General features: G+C 34.2%; 1 protein-coding gene across 1 annotated transcript in view; it reads right to left on the reverse strand.

The window, feature by feature from the left end:
• The window catches only part of LOC149476012 (1-phosphatidylinositol 4,5-bisphosphate phosphodiesterase epsilon-1-like), a 60185-nt gene extending 40398 nt beyond the window's left edge, over nt 1–19787 (reverse strand). The window contains exons 1-17 of the mRNA XM_089713104.1: nt 19695–19787; nt 16564–16662; nt 15670–15775; nt 14779–14957; nt 14196–14391; nt 10549–10678; nt 9628–9757; nt 8901–9104; nt 7879–8032; nt 7255–7451; nt 5492–5590; nt 4816–4938; nt 4007–4137; nt 3523–3621; nt 2966–3078; nt 2507–2634; nt 69–213 (exon numbers count right to left, since the gene is read on the reverse strand). Of these exons, the coding sequence (XP_089569230.1) occupies nt 69–213; nt 2507–2634; nt 2966–3078; nt 3523–3621; nt 4007–4137; nt 4816–4938; nt 5492–5590; nt 7255–7451; nt 7879–8032; nt 8901–9104; nt 9628–9757; nt 10549–10678; nt 14196–14391; nt 14779–14957; nt 15670–15775; nt 16564–16662; nt 19695–19747 (2286 nt within the window). The 5' untranslated portion in view covers nt 19748–19787. The remainder of the gene's footprint in view (nt 1–68; nt 214–2506; nt 2635–2965; nt 3079–3522; nt 3622–4006; nt 4138–4815; nt 4939–5491; nt 5591–7254; nt 7452–7878; nt 8033–8900; nt 9105–9627; nt 9758–10548; nt 10679–14195; nt 14392–14778; nt 14958–15669; nt 15776–16563; nt 16663–19694) is intronic.
• Between the last annotated feature and the right edge of the window lie 2026 nt (nt 19788–21813).

Here is a 21813-nt window from a genome sequence, read left to right on the forward strand (position 1 = left end):
GGGAACGGCCATTACGTAGTCACTTACCTGACTATAAAAGTAATTACACTAACTGTCTAGTCACTTACCTGACTATACAACTCTACAGACGACTCCCCCTTGAGTTGGTGTCCAGTTAAGTAAGTGTTGTGACTACTCGCTATGTAGTATTGACTCAAAGGACCAGACATTTCTTTTATAAGGTCCTTCGTCTGGTCTTCGTCTGGCGGTTTCCTGAGAAATATGTACTTTATTTATGAATTTTTAAAGTGAAACTTTTATTACATCGTCTCAAACTTTTTGGTCTGTGTAGCGCATGTCGCGTACGTATCGCGGCTGCCGAGTAGGTACCTACTCGGCAGCCGACCGTCACGCGACATGCGCTACACAAAGCAGTGTTCGGAACCGTTCGAACAGTTTCACTTTTACCGTGGTTTCATAAAACCACACAACATTTTTTATTTTTATAAGATAATGTCGTAAAATTAGAAATTGTTGACGAAAAAACACCGAATTTTCAGATTTACTGACAAAGATATATAATTAGCATTATTAAATAATGGGTATCATTTAAGCTATCACCAATTTAATTAGTTTTGTGTTTCTTAAATAATAGGGTTTGTCCTCAAAATAGTAGATCTGTCACCAAAATGTAGTCACCAAACAATGCAAAATCAGTTCCACAATAAATCACCTAAAATCCTGAGATAAAACGTCTAGTACCAAATAAATGTTTTTATATGTATTATAATAGGTGTGTCCTAATAAGTATTTAAGCAAACTAATTTAAAGAGATCACCAATAAATCATATTATTATGTTACTAGAAAATTGAATTTACTTCAAATAAAAAATTAGGGTTGTCATCATCGTTTCAACCAAAAGATTCTGCTACTTAACTAGACTCCCAAGGCTCTAAATTTCCACTGGTAGTATAAATTATATTTAAATAAAAATTTAAGCAGAGTAGTAAATAAAACAATTAAAGTCAAAATAATCAATATTTATTGTTTAAAATAATTACCACTGAACAATCGGTGCTGGTTTAAAATAGCTGGCTTATGGCTAGCAGAATAGTAGATAAAACACTTAATTAAAGTTAAAATAATCAATTATATTTATTCTTAAAAATAATAACCACTGAATAATCAGCTTGTCGCGCCAATTTGTCTCCGCCCCTTTGATCATATTTTCATTAAAATTATAAATTGATGTATTAAATTGGTAACGAATACTATTAATCTAATATCTGAACGAAATAAAATGTTACTACTGTATTGGTGACAAAATATCAAATAAAAAGGAGTCGCAGTCAGGGATCGATAATCGATTTATTTGGTGACAGATCTACCATTCTGAGCACAGAGCTATTATTTAAGTAACAAAACTGTTAAGTACCTATTATAAGAACGAAGTTTATAATTATTCATGTAATGCAATATAATTTTATTGGTTATCGATCTCTTATTTTACACATATATTAACATTAATTTGATAATTCATACCTGGGAACAATTTTTGTTTATCTGAGAACGAAAATATTTCGTGGTGATAGATCTATTTATTAGGTGATACAACTTGATGACAAATATAAATTTTGGTGATAGAAAATATAGTTCCCTTAAATAATATTCTGAAGAAAAAAAAATTGCTCGTTAAATTCAGATGAAAATTAAATGCGCTTAAGAGATAGGTTTCAAATAAGAACAAGAAACTTAAAATCAACAAAATTAGTGATCTAATGTTGCTTCACGCATTATGGAATAACCACATTGACTGCTCAGAATTGCTTGAATCGATGCAATTGAATGTACCCGGTTTTCGTACGCGCCAGACTAACTTATTTTACATCCCTAAAGTTAATACTAATTATGCACGAAACGGTGTGTTAAATCGCATTATGCGTGTATACAACGCAGAGTACACAAGTGCTGACATTTTCCTACTCTCTAAACAACGCTTTGCTAGTGAAATATCTAAAATAAATGGTTTTTTAAACAAGCACTAGCACACACGCACACACCTACACGCACGCACACGTACACATACACACACACTCACACACACATACTCTCACACACACACACACTCAGTATGTTATGTTTTTTATTAATATTATTGTTACTAGTTTATGGTCTATTCTTGAAAATGATATTATGTTGTAATCCTTATTGGCTATTTGTTCAGTTAATCAGCAAAATAGTGGTCTTGTTAAATGTAAAGCTGTTGGATTACCAAATAAATAAATAAATAAATAAATAAATAAATAAATTAGTTTCACCTGTCCGTTTAGCGTAGTCGGATAAAGAACACACAAATCGTGTTTATAATTATTTTGGCCGTCTTTGATACGGCATTTATGGTTCACGAATTGGATGAAAACTGCAATATAAATACTTGAAGACCTAGAATTAATCCATTGCTATTATTTTTTCATCCCCTAAGACCTAAATGATGAAAAAGGGGTGGAAGTATTTGTGTCAACAAATAGTTTATAAAAATGAAAATAATAAATTAAATAAACTCACCCCATAAAGTTTCCAGCTCTTCTTTGTTCTGGTACAAACGCGTAGTTATCTTTGTCAGACAGAAATCTGACAAAGCCCTCAAAAGACAGACAGTTTTCAGACCGTAACGTTGGGTCTGGTTCATGCCTCTGTAAGAAAATAAAAACGTATTAGTTGTTCTACTTTTTAGATTTTCAGAAAACGTCAATTACGTTTTTTTATTATAAATCACAGTTAACTGGGAAGGATTTAAAACATATTTTTTAATAATGGATAACAAGTCAATTTTTTAAATTAGGTTTCAGTAATGAAAATTTCCTTATTAATATTTAATTTTATGGCATTCAAATGATTAATAAATGAGAAATTTTTGAAATAAAAGAAAAATAAAACGATCAAAACTTGGTGATAGATGTTCTTTTACTCAGTTGTTGTTTATTATCAAACTTAACTTTAATATAGAGGCTTTTAAAAACCTACCTGAATAATATCCTTTAATTGCTGTTCAGTTTTAGGCTCATTTTGTCTCGTCTCGCAGAATTTTCCCAGTGTCGGTAATGATAATACTCTCCCACTTAAGTCTGCGTTTGCACCTGCGAAAATATTTTATTTTAAAAGAAAAAGAGTAATTTATAGTCAGTTATAGCTTTTTGTAAAATAATTTAAGCCTGGCAACACACGTAATTCCTATCTGCAAACTTGACAGTTCCCTCAAATATAATATTTTATTACTTTTAAAATTTCTACTATGCGGTTCCTATTTGCATTATATGAAGTGATAGTTCCATGATAGTTCACTAAATATTTCTTGTAGTTGAATTTTTAGAGCCATGATTAACAATTAATTAAATTTAAATGAAATTGAACTGATTTATAGTTAAGAACTAGTTTTCCTCTCTGCCGGAAATAGTTATGCGTAAAATGTACAGATAAACTGAAAAAATCTATTTAATTTGATTGAAGTTAGTAGAATTGGTCCTTAGTCCTTATTGGTCATACAGGGTACCAAGTAAATACTTAAATTAAGTCTGTTTTACCTGGTAACGCAGCGGCTGCTAGGACGTCAAAAGCTTTCTTTCGACTGGCTTTGTCGCTAGGTGGTTCTAGATCTAACGATCCATTCCTTGTTAGAAGACCTGTAGAATTTATTTATAAAATAAATCTTCTGGGATATAAAATGGAAGCGTATATCTATTAATTGTATGGGAATGTTTGGTATTAAAATTTTACTATTTAAATCAATGTAATTTAAAGCATTAGGTAACGTGGTTTCCATACCACCTCTAGTGGCTACGAATAAATAGCCTGTGCTCACAGGAGGACACTACAAGAGTTCACTAACTACATGTACAGTACACACATTCTCACTCATCCTACAGCACACACACACTCACTACACTGCTTGTAAGTACAAACACACCCATACTTATCCATCCTAACTTTATGTACACTGTAACATGCACACACACCCGTCCTAACTGCATCTCCCCTACACACACACACATACACACACACACTTACCCGTACGGCAAGCATTCCTTGCATATAGTTCAGGCGAGCTGCGACTGCGCTCCGCGGCCAACAACGCGGCGCGTGTTCGTGGTACTGCGAGCTGCTCGAACACGCCGCGGAGTTCTGAGCGCATTACTAGACTGGGGGTATAGTGGTAGAGATACACATATCAATTATACATAGAGCAGTAGAGAGATTAGACAAAAACTCTACGGAGCTCGGAGCGCATTACTAAACTAAGGGCTGATTTTTCAATTCGTGGTTAAAATTTATTTGACAGTTTACGTGACATTTTAATATTATCGTGTACAATACTTTATTGGACGGATAAGTTTTATCCAAGGATTTAAAAATCGGCCTTAAGGGTAGAGAAGTAGAGTTGTAGAGTCGAAGATATAGACAAGAGTAGTAAGGAGATAGGATGCACATAATATAGAAATGATAGAGTCGTAGAGATACACATAATATTATTTTTTGTATAGAAGGAGCGGTAGTCATAAATTTATAAGATATAGCGAGATAGATTATTAGATCGAAATCTCCGCGGAGCTTGAGCAAATGGCCTTACATTGATTTAAAATTTGCCCTGCAAGCTAGGCAAATTCAATTTTGTACCTGCGCCAAATTTAAAAATAACGATAAATGCAGTAGGTATGCACTTACTAAATTAAAAAAAGGTAGCTTAGATAGTTTTTGCCCTTGCGGCCATTTATATTTGAACCGCAAAGTTTGCTGCGCATTAATATACGGTAGAAAAATATAAATATCGCTATATAAGCGGACAAAGTCACTGGCAACAACTAGTCAACTAGACGTACCTAAAGCTCCTGAAAAGCGCGACGAAATCCATAAAATCGAGTTGTGTCTCGTATCCAACGGACCCCGTTCTCAGATGCTTCATGTTCTCCCAGAAGCGTTCACTCGTTTCTAGTCTTCTTAAACTGTAAAATAGGATACAATCAAACTCAAACGAGAATTTAATCTGAAATTCAAGCTTATACTATTATTCCGAAATGTTTTTTATGTAGCTAGACTTTAGAATCATCGAAATACATGGAAAGTACTTAAATATTATAATCAAATGAGTCGTTGGAAAAAATTAGGTTTAACGGACTTTTAAAGTCGACGGAGTCTATCAATATTTCATATTTTTTATGATTGATCTAAAATTAACCCCTACACCGATTTTGAAAACATGGTTACGTTCATACCTACATGGTTATTACTCTAACTGACGTCTCACACAAGCACAACAGAACATCATATTAGTAAGCTGTGAAAAAAAAATACTATAGATCAATATAGATTCAGATACAGATAAATATACAGATGGCTGTAAAAATATAGATATAGGTATAGATACAAATACATATAATACGTAATTACCTGAATTTGTATTTGTATCTATATATGCACATAGATACAACTACAAATACAGGTACAGATACAAATACAAATATACATATTATACAGGTACAGATACAAAGATCTCACCTACTCCTATTAGGCGAGTTGGAAGTGATGCTGGTTGCTGTGAGGCTGCTGTGTCTCGGGCCACATGATGTGTGGTGACTTGACGCTGCTGAGTACGAGCTGGTGGGATAGATAAATTGATAAATAAGGGAAAACAATATAATCTATACTAATATTATAAAGAGGAAAGGTTTGTATGTATGTATGTATGGTTTTCACGCATATACTACTGGACCGATTTTGATGAAATTTGGCACAGATAATGTTTAGATCCTGAGAAAGAACATAGGCTACCTTTTATTGCGAAATATGTACCACGGGCGAAGCCGGGGCGGACCGCTATACCCGGCGCGGCGAATGATGATCCCTATGACAGTTCGTCTTAGTGATTGCTCGTATGATGGGTCGTGTCGATACTTTACTATTTTATAGGCAAAGGCGTGGTTTGCATTCAGCCACGTCGGTAAACATGTTTTTATAAATATTATAAAATGAATTTTTAACTAAAATTTTTAACGTCTTTTATGTTGTTGTTGTATTAATTTAAGTTTTTTGCATAGATTAAGTAGGTTAAAGTAAAACGAAAGTTTTCCAAAACATAAAAATGCGCCTTATCATTTTCACGTAATTTTTAACCCGTTTAACACAGTGTATATTATTTTATCGTGAAAATGGAAGCCCCCATTTAATTTGTCTAAAAAACTTATATTATCATAGGTAAGTAAATTAACGCGAACGGTAATTAATTAATTAATTATGCTGCGAACTTCTGTTCCATTCAATAGTGAATGAACTGAAGCTTAAGCATGGAAATAATGTGAACTCTTTTCCATTATCGAAATTTGTTTATCGATACTTTCCACACTAGTCGATAAATGCCAACGATGTAAATTTTGTAGGACGTAAACGTAAAGTCAGATTGATATAATTTCTCGTAAATGTTAAGAATTGTTATAATTCCAACAGAATATCATTGTTATGGCATAAAGCTACGTAAAAATTAATAAATGCCATTTTTATACGCTTCCAATACGTTTCTAATTTAATGGTGACGCCATTACAAGTTTGTCTCTTGAGAATAATTGTCAGTGTCATAGGGATCATCATTCGCCGCGCCGGGTATAGTAAATAAATATTTTAGGACAATTTTCACACACGGCACGATCTAGTCCCGTACTAAGCTTTCGCTTGTGTTATGGAAACCAGATGGCTGATAAACATACATATAAAATTTTAAATAAATACTTATATAGATAATAATTAACACCCAGACACAGAACAAACATCTATGTTCATCACACAAATATTTGTCCCGGGTGGGAATCGAACCCACGACCAGTGGCTTGACAGGCAGGGTCACTACCAACCAAGCCTTTTAAGCCAAGTATTTTTCCCTTCAATATTATGTTACTTATCTATCTTATATTAGATTGTTTATTATTAAAGTATATTTATTTGATACTAAATAACTATAAATTACCTATGTATAAAGCTATATGTTTATAGCTTCGGGGAGACCCTTTAAGTTCCGAAGTTGACCTACTCTTGAACGAAATTCCTTTTATGACCATTTTGTATTACTCTAAACAACTAATTACCTATGTCTAGGGGAACTAAACGTCTCCTCTTCACTCCTAGTGCCTGACGTACTGTAGCTTCGGGGAGACCCTTTAAGTTTTGAAGTATTTTCCATTCCTTATATCTAACTTATCTATCTTAGAAGATTGTTTATTATATATTTGTATAGTAAGTATATATTTATTTGATTCTAAATAACTAATTACCTATGTCTAGGGGAACTAAACGTCTCCTCTTCACTCCTAGTGCCAGACGTACTATAACTTCGGGGAGACCCTTTAAGTTCTGAAGTAGACCTGTTCTTCTTAAACTTGACTCCACTTTTACTTGATTCAGATTCTGTATATTTGATTGGTGTGGAGTGACACGAACTGCCGTATATGGACTCTCGGCCACCGAATATCTGGAAATTTTATTTGTTAATACCTATACTTCAAACTCTTTCAGGTATAAAGGAAAACAAAAAGAATTAAAATCAATGTTTTAAGCATTTTAAAATAATGTATAATGGGGCGGCCTTATCATTTTGAAGTGACATCTTCCAGACAACCAATACAAAGGAAATTTTAGTAAATTACATTAGAAATTCGGGTTTGGATATTAGATTCTTTTTATTTTTGAAATACGTAACTTTGTTTGGCAGCTCTTTTCCTCTTATTTTGAAATTTATGTTTAATTTTATTTTTTTGTCAGCAAATTAGGAAGATATTACGAATATTAGGAAGGGTATTACGAAGCAAACATATAATTTCTATAATTTATTGTAATCAATAATTACTATAATTTTTACTATAAGTTAGGTATTATTAAGTTTTAGCCCATAAACTTACCCGAATAGCATCAGACACTAGCGGTTCGCAGCAACACCCATCTTCATAGTACAGCGCTGTGTACTTATTCTTCAGCCAGGCCAAACTTCTATCCGCTAATTTGGTCTGGCTTATTAACGCTTTGATCACAGAATGTAGACCTACTGCCCATACTCTGCAAAACATTTGATTTTATTAAAAAAAAAAACACATTAATAGTACTTAACAAAAAATGGTAAAAATACAGGCTTAGGCGTTTACGAAAATTTCTGTAAAACATTTAAAAAAAATTTATGAAAATTTAACAAAATTTGTTTTAAAAGTCCGCTTTCACCAAAGTTAAACATTCCCTTCTCTTCTTAATTTGAAAAATTCAAATTATACAGAATTTAAGGCTAAAAAAGCATAGAAATATACAATAGATTAAGCTCCATAGAAAAAGCTCAAGTCGTTCGTCTTTCATAATGAGTAAAAAAAAATACATTGTCAAGGCTCAAGTAGCTATTATGGTGATCTAAATTCATGATATATTTTTTAGAATATCCTTCAATGCAAACGTCACTTCACGTTCAAACAATCAAACAATCCTTTAATTTAAGTTAAGATTTTATTCGATAATTTTGGTTTAATGGCATGGACATGCTTTATAAATTATAAATAATAGAAAAAAATCCATCACGAAGCGGGATTCGAACCCGCATCCTAAACGCCAATCTGTGGCAGATGCCTGACCAACTCGGCCACCCGTGCGTGACCCGCCAGAGCAATCGAATTTATTGTATTCTTTCAGTTTTATGTGTCTTAGTTATAAATCTATATTTATACTAGCGGTCCGCTCCGGCTTCGCCCGTGGTACATATTTACGTTTTCTCTACATAAGAACTATCCTCGTACTTCAAGGAATATAATAAAAAAAGAATTATCGAAATCGGTCCACCCGTTCACGCGTGATGCTGTGATCAAGGAAAACGGGTTTCATTTTTATATGTATGTAGATTATATAAGTTAAGATCACAAAATACCAGAAAATACAAAGAACTCACCTATAAGAATACGGTGGCAGCAAAAAATGTACAATCCTATTGTCACTCAACGTCTTTCCATACACAAGAGATATAACATGGGCCCTTTGGTTACAAGTCTCTAGACCGTGTCGTTTAGCATTAGCAACTAATTCCGCTATATCTTTCGGTTCTAACAGCTTGCCGCCCAAACGCATGTCTTTTACGCATTGGAGGTCGATGAAGCTGGAAAAATAATATTAATTGTGCAATTTATGTGTAATGTTTTTAATTTGGTGTGCACAATAATATTCTCAATTCATTCAATCATTCATTAAAAAAAAATACCGGCCGAATTGATAACCTCCTCCTTTTTTTGAAGTCGGTTAAAAAGTTAAGTGTAGTGTGTTTTTTGGGTATTTTTTTAATTTTGTTTTAATTATTATAGTTATGGAAAAATTGATCATACTGATAAAAAACATGACTTTAAGTAGAGATGTAGATAATGTTAAGTACGTATAATAAATAATTAAACCAAAAATGATCGGTAGATATTTTGGAAAATTAGATCACAATAAGTGCGAAAATTTTTTGTTACAAAAATAAAAATTTTCGAACTTAATTCATAATTATAAAATTATCTATTGATAGTGACCAGAAATGTGGTATGGTGGCCATTGCTTAGTTTGAACTTAAGCAAAGGCCACCATACCATAGACAAAAAAATTATAATTTCATATAAATTATATATTTTAAATTGAAAACATACCCTTCTTCACCAACCACACCCGCTTCTGTCTCATGGACCAGATTACCAGAATATTTCAATGGTATCACTTCTTCAGGGTTGTATGACAAACTGACTTCTGGCTGCTGAACACTTTCTGATGGGGTTTCACCTGAAAGATGAATAAGATAATATTGTTCAAAGGCAAAAATGAAGTCTGTAAAGTTCTATGTGATATCCATAGACTACTATTTTAGTACTAAATGCACTTTATAATAATTAAAAAAATGGAAAATTTCGTTCTATGGTTTAAAAATAGAATTTGAGCAGATAGTATAGTGTGAACAAAATTTGAACAGTTAGTATAGTATGAACAAAATTTGAACAGCTAGTATGAACAAAATATGAACAACTGTAACATTATGAACAATATTTGAACAGCTTATAGGTATGAACAACATTTGAACAGCTAGAATATATTATGAATAACAATAGAATACCTAGTCTAGTATGGAGTATATTTTGAATATACTTTGAACAACTACGATAGTATGAACAGAATTTGAACAGATAGAGAAGAATGAATAAAATTTTCAATAACTTCTATAGCTTGGAGGAGGAGGAGAATAGCTTGTATAATGTATAGTATGAACAATTTTGAACAACTTATTTAGTATGAAAAGAATCTGATCAGCTTGTATAGTATAAAAAATTCTACAAGTAACTATATTATAAATAGTATGAACAAATTTTGAACAACAAAAAAAGTGAGTCATAAATAATGAGTAAGTTATGAACCGAATTTAAACAGCTAGTAGTATAAACAAAATTTGAACATCTAGCATAATCATTTTTATTTTTATTTTTAACCCATTGAGCCCCGAACGGCCCGATCGGTCCACGACACAATAGATTTTCTATTGTGTCTGTGATTCCGGGGCCTGAGTTATTAATGAAACTGACCGCAGTGCGCATGCGGGCGGTGCGCGGTCCTGCACCAGGCGAGCAGCGCGCAGGCGCGCTCGAGGCGGAGGTGCACGAACGCGCCCCACTCCGCCTCGCCCACTATACACGCGGTGCCGTGGTGCATTATCTGTTAATGTGTCTTGTTAATGAAACTCACCTGTTATGTTGTTTATTTATTAAAAAAAATGGTTGTCTGTAAAGTCGGTTTACTAACGATAGTTGAACGTGACAACGTCCGATTGCGCTTCTTTGTCGCTCGTTCCGCGCTCTCGCTTGCACTTCAAGCCTTACATGGAACGCCTCAGAGCGAGGTAACGTCGCATGAGTCATGTTTTTTCGTGCGTGCAGCCGGCTCTATCGAATTATAAGACGTTGTCACGTCAAAAATAATAATAATTAAAATGGCCGCGGACTGCCCAGGGCTGTATCTCTATAGTGCAGTCATGGATAGGCTACGGCTAATGTCCCACAACACATTAAAATTTTCAAAAGGGCCTCTGCGTATTGGATCCGTGTCCCCACGTAAGCCTTCCAAAGATCCGGGTACCGTCCTTCTGGTGGTACCCGAGTATTATGGAAATTAAAAATCTGTATTGACATAATAATACAGGTAAAAATAATGAATACTTCGGCTCCCCAATTAATTTAATCCATACTAATATTATAAATGCGAAAGTAACTCTGTCTGTCTGTCTGTTACTCAATCACGCCTTAACTACTGAACCAATTTGCATGAAATTTGGTATAGAGATATTTTGATACCCGAGAAAGGACATAGGCCACTTTTTATTGCGAAATATGTACAATAATATTATGTAGTAGTTAATAATATCAAATCTTTTTTATTTCTTACTTTTCCGTTTTTGAAGTCGGTTGTTTTTAACGCAGTTATTTTTATTTCATACTTTTTAGTGTATTTTTCAACACGAATCAAACGAGCCCAAACTCGATAAAGTTGAGTCAATATATTACTGAGTTCCTATGGCCACCTTCCGATTCCATCATCAAATCAGCTTCATGTCATGATAATGTTTCATCGCTATCAAATTTACGGTTACCGGTTTGTCGGTTACCGGGAAGTGAATCAAAGTTACTTGCTACATATCAACTTAGTCATCGAGTACAGACAAAAATGCTCATAAAATAAAAACTACTGGGCCTATCCGAAAAAAAAAATTTATGGGACCAATTCGACACCATCCCGCATCGAACAAAAAAAGAATCACGTAAATCGGTTCAGAAACCTCGGAGTAATCGGTGTACATACATAAAAAAAAATATACCGGCCGAATTGATAACCGCATAAAATCGCATGGAGAGCTTAATTTTCATTAAAGGCTCTAATCGCACGGAAAGCTAAATTTTCACAAAAAAGCTCTAATCGCACGGAGAGCTTAATTTTCACAAAAAACTCTCATCGCACGGAGAGCTTAATTTTCACAAAAAGCTTTAATCGCACGAAAAGCTTAATTTTCACAAAAAGCTCTAATCGCACGGAGAGCTTAATTTTCGCAAAAAGCTCTAATCGCACGGAAAGCTTAATTTTCACAAAAATCTCTAATCGCACGGAAAGCTTAATTTTCAAAAAAAACTCTAATCACACGGAAAGCTTAATTTTCACAAGAAGCTCTAATCACACAGAGGGCTTAATTTCCACAAGAAGCTCTAATCACACGGAGAGCTTAATTTTCATAAAAAGCTCTAATCGCACGGAAAGCTTAATATTCACTAAAAACTAATCGCATGGAGAGCTTAATTTTCATTAAAAGCTCTAATCGCACGGAGCTTAATTTTCACAAAAAGCTCTAATCGCACGGAGAGCTTAATTTTCACAAAAAGCTCTAATCGCATGGAGAGCTTAATTTTCACAAAAAGCTCATATCGCACGGAAAGCTTAATTTTCACAAAAAGCTCTAATCGCACGGAGAGCTTAATTTTCACAAAGAGCTCTAATCCCATGGAGAGCTTAATTTTCACAAAAAGCTCTATTCGCACGGATAGCTTAATTTTCACAAAAAAAACTCTAATCGCACGGAGCTTTATTTTCACAAAAAACTCTCATCGCACGGAGAGCTTAATTTTTCTCATTAAGCTCTAATCGCACGGAAAGCTTAATTTTCACAAAAAGCTCTAATCGCACGGAGAGCTTAATTTTCACAAAAAGCTCTAATCGCATGGAGAGCTTAATTTTCACAAAAAACTAATCGCATGGAGAGCTTAATTTTCACAAAAAGCTCTAATCGCATGGAGAGCTTAATTTTCACAAAAAGCTCAAATCGCACGGAGAGCTTAATTTTCACAAAAAGCTCTATTCGCACGGAAAGCTAAATTTTCACAAAAAAGCTCTAATCGCATGGAGAGCTTAATTTTCACAAAAAACTAATCGCACGGAAAGCTTAATTTTCACAAAAAGCTCTAATCGCAAGGTGAGCTTAATTTTGACAAAAAGCTCTAATCGCATGGAGAGCTTAATTTTCTCAAAAAGCTCTATTCGTACGGAAAGCTAAATTTTCACAAAAAAGCTCTTAATCGCACGGAGAGCTTAATTTTCACAAAAAGCTCTAATCGCACGGAGAGTTTAATTTTCACAAAAGCTCTAATCGCACGGAGAGCTTAATTTTCACAGAAAGCTCTAATCGCATGGAGAGCTTAATTTTCACAAAAAGCTCTAATCGCACGGAGAGCTTAATTTTCACAAAAATCTCTAATCGCACGCAGAGCTTAATTTTCACAAGAAGCTCTAATCACACGGAGAGCTTAATTTTCATAAAAAGCTCTAATCGCACGGAAAGCTTTCACTAATAAAAATAACTGTTTTAAAAACAACCGACTTCAAAAACGGAAAAGTAAGAAATAAAAAAGATTTGACATTATTATTTACTACATATTATTTATATGTGCTATTTATTAAAAAGGTTTGATGTCGGTGCACGGGCTTAATACTAAGTGCTTAATGTTCGGCACCAACTTCAAACCTATTTAATAAATAGCACATCCATACTTTATAATATTATAAATGCGAAAGTAACTCTGTCTGTCTGTTACTCAATCACGCCTTAACTACTGAACCAATTTGCATGAAATTTGGTATAGAGATATTTTCATACCCGAGAAAGGACATAGGCCACTTTTTGTTGCGAAATATTTACCACGGGCGAAGCCGGGGCGGACCGCTAGTACTAAAATATTAATAAAAAAACCCCTGTATTCCAGCTTCGGCACTAGGTAAGGTAGTTAGTAATTTAATTTTTGTAATTTTTTTTAATTTTTGTAATGTGAGCTACATTACAAAAATTAAAAAAAAAAATTACAAAAATTAAATTACTACCATACTAACAAAACTACCCTCACATAATTGTTGTCTTATTTTGATTGTCATAATTTTTGACATTTTTGGCTTTCCTACCGCCCTTCATTCGTACAGCGCTTCATTGTCAAACTACCTACTTATGTTGGTAGGAGATTATTATCCATGAGCTTCACCACTCACCTGTAAGCTAACCTAGCTTATTCCTACAGTTTCGCTTTTAAAATCTTTAACATGGTTTACATTGATACAGATGTTTGATTATCTTGACATTATTGACATATTTACATTTCTGACATTGTCGACATTTTTGAACTTATTATGATTTTCTTCTCACCTGCAATATATGCCTATCAACTCGATCCCCGTTCTGCGGTGCTAGCGGGAACATAGTCACTGCATGATCATGTGGCAACGGCTGCACGGGGCTATACCCACCGCCCTCTAACTCGTATAGCGCTTCGTTCTCAAAGGTGGAGCCTTTGTGTGTGGGGGGAGCGAAGACGGGCTGTTCGCAAGCGGAGATCACTGTTCTGGAAGACGTATATACATATTTATACTATTTTTGTTAGGCAATGGAGAACAGCTGGGATCTATAACCGCGATATTCTATAGAGCAAAAGCGTAATTTTATATTGTAGAGAGTCAAACGTTTTATATTGTAGAGAGTAAAACGTTTAGAGTAGGTTAAAAACAGCATTACTAGTGACAGAAAACCAAATGTGATTGCGTATAATGACAGCAACATTATTTACAAATACATCTATAGACCTTTAATTATTATATTAATAGATAATTTTGAACATTAATTATGATAACGATAATGATTATGTACAAGACCATGGTCATGACGATGACCATTCCCATACTCATGATCGTAACCATTTCTGTGATTTACCATGACCTACTCGATTATTCACCTCAAATAATCACCAAAAACCGGTGTACTTGTTCTAGCCAGCGTATGTCGATGTTGGTGAAAGCTCGCGATATGATCCATGACCGCTTGTGTTCTGTACACCTTCTCCAGATTGACCAGACCCTCGGGACCGACGCGACGGAACGCCTGTTCACCTTCGTCGTCGAATGAGGCTATGTACTGGAAAAATAGATAAGCCTGGATAAAATTTTGAGAGAGAGAGAGAGAGAGTTTGTAACAGTCAAGTTAACTTTATTGGGCCACATTTGCAACTTACCTGTATAGGAACTGAGAAACGGTATCATGAAAGGTTACCTAGTTGTTACAAATTCTGGATGTAGTATACTTTTTATCAAAAGTTCACTTGGAAAATTAAAGAAAATGAAGAAAAATGTATTAGATAAACTGCATTACAGATTATGAAAATAATTCCTACATAGGCCTCAATATTATTTCAAAATTGTATTTACTACTACAATCCTGAAGGTTGCAAGATTATATTGATGTTGGTTTGATCTGTGACTGTATGAAAATTGGCAAATAGAAATATCCAGACTATAGGATTCGCAAATAGGCTACGTTTTATGCGGGTACTACGCGAGAGAAGCTGTTAGCTCCATCACTGTTCTGGAAGACGTATAGGTTTATGCTATTTTTGTTAGGCAATGGAGAACAGCTGGGCTCTATAACCGCGATATTCTATAGAGCAAAAGTGTAATTTTATATTGTAAAGAGTCTCTCTGGAAAATAAACATTAATAAATTGCATATAAAACGTTTTAACAGTATGTTAAAAACAACTAGGCTACGTTTTATGCGGGTACTACACGAGAGAAGCTGTTGGCTCCAGCTAGTACCTAAAATATAAGTCACACATTAATTTCAGTGCATACCACTTGTCTTGTCGGTTCATTCCTGGGATCTCGTTTACAGCTGTCCTTTAAAGGGCTCGTATCACTTCTCTTGCTTTCTCGCCTGCTGTCCTTCTTTTGCGACCCTCTGTGAATAATAAAGTTTATTTCTTTATGTGTAAAAGTAAAAACTGCATCATAAATTATTTGGGTAACTTAAAGAAATATTATTATTTCAAACTAGCGGTCCGCCCCGGCTTCGCCCGTGGTACATATTTACATTTTCTCTACATAAAAACCATCCTCGTACTTCAAGGAATATAATAAAAATAGAATTATCGAAATCGGTTCGGCCGTTCTCGAGTTATGCGCTTACCAACACATTTTGCGATTCATTTTTATATATGAGAAGATTACAACAGAATCTAAAGGTATAAGATTTCAAATTAGCAACTACAGAATTTTTTGTCAGTTTCTCCGTAGAATATTAGTTCCCGAATCTGTGTAATTTTAAAAATTAAACAAATTACTGGTGATAATCGTTCTGTAATCAACAACAAACTTTTTACAATATCATTGTATGGGAACTACATTTAAAATCTTACCTCTATAATGGGCTACTAAAGAGAGCAGATAAAATCTATATTATAATATTATATAGCTGAAGAGTTTGTTTGTTTGAACGCGCTAATCTCAGGAACTACTTGTTCGATTTGAAAAATTACTTCGGAGTTAGATAGCCCATTTATCGAGCTCGAGGAAGGCTATAGGCTATATATCACCACGCTAAGACCAACAAAAGCGAAGCAATTCGGGTAAAACCGCGGGGCACAGCTAGTAAACACATAAACAATCTATTTTTAGGTATTTTTTTTTATTCTTCCAGGATTCGAAACCAAGATAACTCGGTTCTTCATACGTGTTTCACAAACATACCTATCATCTTTAGTAGATTCCCGTTTGAAGTCTCGTCGATGTGTCGGCGTCGCAGCCACTGAATGTGTTGTAAGTGACGGTGTAGCTGCCAGGATTTCCCTGAAATAGCAATAATTTATACTGATAATAGCTGTCCCTGCAAACGTTCTGCCTTACTCTTAGAGATATGAAAAATAGATGTTGGCCGCTAAGCACACAAAATTTCATGAGAATTGGTTGAGCTGTTTCGGAGTAGTGTGTTAACTAACATTGTGACACGAGAATTTTATATATATGTACTTATTAGATTTTATATTGTGCCGAGCTCACGTGTCAGAAGTGAAACTTCTTTGGCAAGATTCAAAGATACCAAAATCGTCGCATCACTCCATGACGTGACTGTATTACCTTGAAATTTTACTCTCAACGCGCCTAAAGAAGTTTCACTTCAAAAATACAATAACAAAGAAATAATAAACACACGCCTCTCATTCATAATAGGCTTAATTTGTACACAAATTTTCCCTCATTATATTATTACCTCCTCAAAAATACAAATTTTAAAATAATAATGAAATTGAATATCATACATATCATGATGGTTTTAGGGAGTAGTGACCCCTTTTATGGTTGTTGACCTCTAGGGGTCGATAAAGGCTGTGCATATAATTCTGTCAATCCTTTCTTTGTATGAATAAGTTTATAAGCTTTATTTAAGTTTATTATGTAAATTTCTTTGAACGTTTGTCATAATCAAGGTTATAACGCGTGAACGGCTGGACCGATTCTGATTATAATTATGTGGCGTTTTTGTGTCAGAAGGTTTTTGAGATTAAAATCTCTGTTGAAACTTACGAGCATAGCGCGAATTTTTTAAATAAAAAAAGAGTGAACGTGTCAGAAGACAAAAGAGTGAGCGTTCACACGTGTCAGAAGTGAAACTTCTTTGGCAAGATTCAAAGATACCAAAATCGTCGAATAAACGAATTTGAATTTGAATTTTGAATTTGAAAGTCGTTGACATTTAAGCTATAGGGGTTATAAACACTATTTAGATATTAAAAAGTTTAAATTCTAGGTTAATAATTAAGTATATATGAATTCCGTGTTATACAACGGAGTGCAAATAGTGGTATTAAAAAACAACAGACGCTGTATGACTAGACTCATTCAACTGAGAAGTGTTGGGTGATTAACATGTATATGGAGCTGATAATACCGCTGGATTTATTTATTTTCTTCAATCAATTGTGTAGAACATGTTTTTCTCATAACATCAATGTATTCTTGCGAATACATTTATTTTATTTCATTCATTTCATATATTTAATTTAATTTCATTCATTTCATTTAAAAGCAAGTATATTTGTGTAAGTGATACTGAGTGGTGTAGTATTTTATGTTAGCTCTTACTAAATTAGTAAAAGTGTTGTTATGTTTGATTTTATGCCAATATTATTAATTTCAGAATAAAACATTTTAACGGTATTCGAATGCATTATTAATTTTATGGCTCAGTTCAAAGTTACTATTAGCATATTTAGAGATAAATTTATTCTAAAACTAAAATTGACGAGGTAATTAACGAAGTGGGGGTGATTAATCACCAGAGAATGGAAAAAACAATACGTAATTAAAACTGAGTTAAGTTCTAGGACATAGGTATTATAAGAAAGTTTTAATTTAAAATTAATTTCAAGAGTTGGTATAAACAGCTCCATATGAATCTGTAGCCACAATCCATTAAGGTTAGAAGCACACGATTTCTCTCCGAGAAATTATTTTTCAGGATTCGCAAAATGATTTTCTGTGATCCAGAAGTTTTGACTGAAATTTCGCTTGGTTAATTATCTCTTAGTTTCTCTTGGATTTTCCTATTTTTCGCATCGTTACGTGAATATTCGTTTGGAATTGTTATAAGGCAGTTATGTGTATTGGTAGGTATATTATCTATAGTAATAATATGAAGTTGCAGAGTTTGTTTGTTTGAACGCATTCACCTCAGGAACTATTGGATCGAACGCAAAAATTCTTTCACCGTTGGTTAAGTATGTGACTTGTGAGTGTTATACACTATTTATATGTATATCATCTGGTTGAATCTACTATTTGATTGAATGAATAGCGCGTTCATTGAATGACGACTTTCAATGGAATGACTAGGCCGAACGTTGATTAAACAAGCGTAACTCAACGTCCATTTAGTAAGCGGATTGTGACGTAGTCCTTTGAATAGAGCGGATATAACTCGACATATTGTTGAATAACTAGCGCATTCAATAAATAAATAAATAAATATTCAGGACAATTTTCACACACGGCACGATCTGATCCCATACTAAGCTTTCGCTTCTGTTATGGAAACCAGGCCCAGTAGACAAAGTAACTATTACAAAACGATAACGAAGTTAGAAATCGCAAAAATGTATGGGATTGACATACGCCGCGTTAGATCACGTGGTCTATCTAATGTCAATCCCATACATTTTTGCGATTTCTAACTTCGTTATCGTTTTGTAATTGTTACTTTGTCTAAGGCCCTGATGGCTTATCAGCCATACATACATATATAATTTTAAATAAATACCTACTTATATAGATAATTAACACCCAGACACGGAGCAAACATGTATGTTCATCACACAAATATTTGCCCCGGGTGGGAATCGAACCCACGACCTCTAAAAGAATCAATGAATGACGACAGAATTTATTTTTTCCAAACGTCCACATTTCTCCTATTTCTGTGTAATTAAAAAACAACAAACCTGGTTAGGTTACTAACCCACCGCTTTATCCATAACAACGACTATGCAAAATGACGTTCAGTCAAGACGTTACATTAAATAATTACCTAGTAATTCAATTGAATGACGTCACAATTATACCAATTATGATGGTAATGCTGTTGCAGTCAATATTGATAATAATGAAGATTATGATGAAAATAATGTTTTCTAGTGTTTGGTTTTACGCGAGTATTATATATTTAGAAATCAAAGACTTTATAACCGTGACCACGCTCGCTGTAAAATGTTCGAAACGTCGGGAAAATAATATAATGAATAAATCGCGTTAAAATCCGTTAAAAAGTCTTTAATTTCGAAAATAATGTTGTTAATTTTGAAAATATTGCCAACAAAATTGCTTACCTCAGTTCCCGTAAGAAAGCTCCAAAGAACGGTATCAGCCTACACTCCGGCATAGCCAGCGCTCGACTCAGCGCTCTCTCGTACTCCGCTGAGAGCAGAGCCGCGGAGAGAAAGTCCAGCGCTGGTAGAGGCTCGTCTGATATGCTCAGCCAGAAGGGCTTGAGCTTGTGTGACCTGGAAAAGATTGTCAATACTATGAATAAGAATTAATAAATTTAAGTTTATTATAGATTTTCGACTGACCGGTTGGCTTGGTAGTGGCCCTGCCTTCCAAGCCAGAGGTCGTGGGTTCGATTCCCACCCGGGGCAAATATTTGTGCGATGAACATAGATGTTTGCTCTGTGTCTGGGTGTTAATTATCTATATAAGTATTTATTTAAAATAATATAAGTATGTTTATCAGCCATCTGGTTTCCATAACACAAGCGAAAGCTTAGTATGGGATCAGATCGTGCCGTGTGTAAAAATTGTCCTGAAATATTTATTATTTATTTGTAAATTTAAACACGTTAAACGTTTTGTGGGTTTAATATAGGTCAAAATTGTCTTTTACCGAATATAGTTAAAGTAAATATCTTGGAAAATTGAATAAATTTAAAATTATTTATTAGTCGCATCTCCGCGGGAGGTAAAATTAAAATTACAGTCGCCCTTTTCAAACGTAGTGTAAAGTAATATTATAAAGAGGAAATATTCGTGATTTTGTATGTATGTTTGTTATAATAATAGATATAATCACATCCACTGCAGCAATTCAAAAGTTATTTCATGTGATATGTTTTTGAAGTGAAACTTCTTCAGGCGCGTTGAGAGTAAAATTTCAAGTTCGCGCCATGGTAATAAGTAATAACGTCACGTCATGGAGTACAGCAACGATTTTGGTATCTTTAAATTTTGTCAAATAAGTTTCACCTCTCACACGTGTGCTAGGCACACACGCTTTTTTGGCGAAACCAGACCCTAAAATATAAATTAAACTTACAGTCGAATACAAATTCCTCATTTTTTGATGTCGGTTAAAACATAAAACTACTTTTTACAAAAATATTTGCTTTACATTTTGATAACAAGAACTAAGCATATCTCAAGGTTGTAATTTCTTTTTATAAACCCACAACGTTTTTGCTTGTTTAGGGAAATATGACATCTGTTCAGAGATTTTTGTATAGATTATTTTTAGGGTTCCGTACCCAAAGCGTAAAACGGGACCCTATTACTAAGATCCCGCTGTCTGTCTGTTTGTCTCCAGGCTGTACGGACGAATTCTACCATACGCGTGGCCCCGTCGTTGACGGAACACAGTGGGGTTTTGGTCGGTAGGAATCCGACATAACCCACGGCCCCTTCCCCGGAGGCCGTGGCGTGGGTATCTATGCAAGATTTCCCCACTTAAAAAAAAGGCTGTATCTCATAAATCGTGATAGCTAGAGAGCTGAAATTTTCACAAATGATGTATTTCCGTTGCCGATATAACAACAATTACTAAAAATAAAAAAAAATATATAAGGCGGGTCCCCATACAATAAACGCTAAAAATTAGTATACATACAGCAAACGTGATTTTCTATTACAGATGATAACGGAACCCTTCGTGCACAGTTCCGACTCGCATTTGGCCGGTTTTTTTTATTATTATTCGCGTATTGAAACGAATTTTTCAAAACTAAAATAATATGTATTCATTGGAATAGGCTTTCAAAGCCTTTTCGACTGGAATTACACTTAAACCGCATTTAAAACTGAAATGAAAAGATGTTATTTTTTCTTTTGTAGTTTTTGAATTAAATCAACGGTAATCTTTTCATGAACTTTTATTTATGGTTCTGTTAATAGCGCTTCTAGGATTTACATCCTACTAATATTATAAATGCGAAAGTTTGCAAGGACAGACATCCGCCCGCGGCTTCGCCCTTGATTTCAAAACCCGCATAGTTCCCGTTCCTGTGACCCACACTTTCTGGGATAAAACCTATCCTATGTGTAAATCCAAGTTATCCTTTGTATGTGTGCTAAATGTCATTGTAATCGGTTCAGTAGTATTTGCGTGAAAGAGTAACAAATATAATACACATACATCCATCCTCACAAACCTCATGATGGAACTGCATTTTATATTTA

This window comes from Colias philodice, chromosome 29, assembly GCF_061535455.1.
Source record: "Colias philodice isolate Cphi_HAF_F1 chromosome 29, ilColPhil1 Martin Lab GWU primary, whole genome shotgun sequence".
In the NCBI taxonomy this organism is placed as follows: domain Eukaryota; kingdom Metazoa; phylum Arthropoda; class Insecta; order Lepidoptera; family Pieridae; genus Colias; species Colias philodice.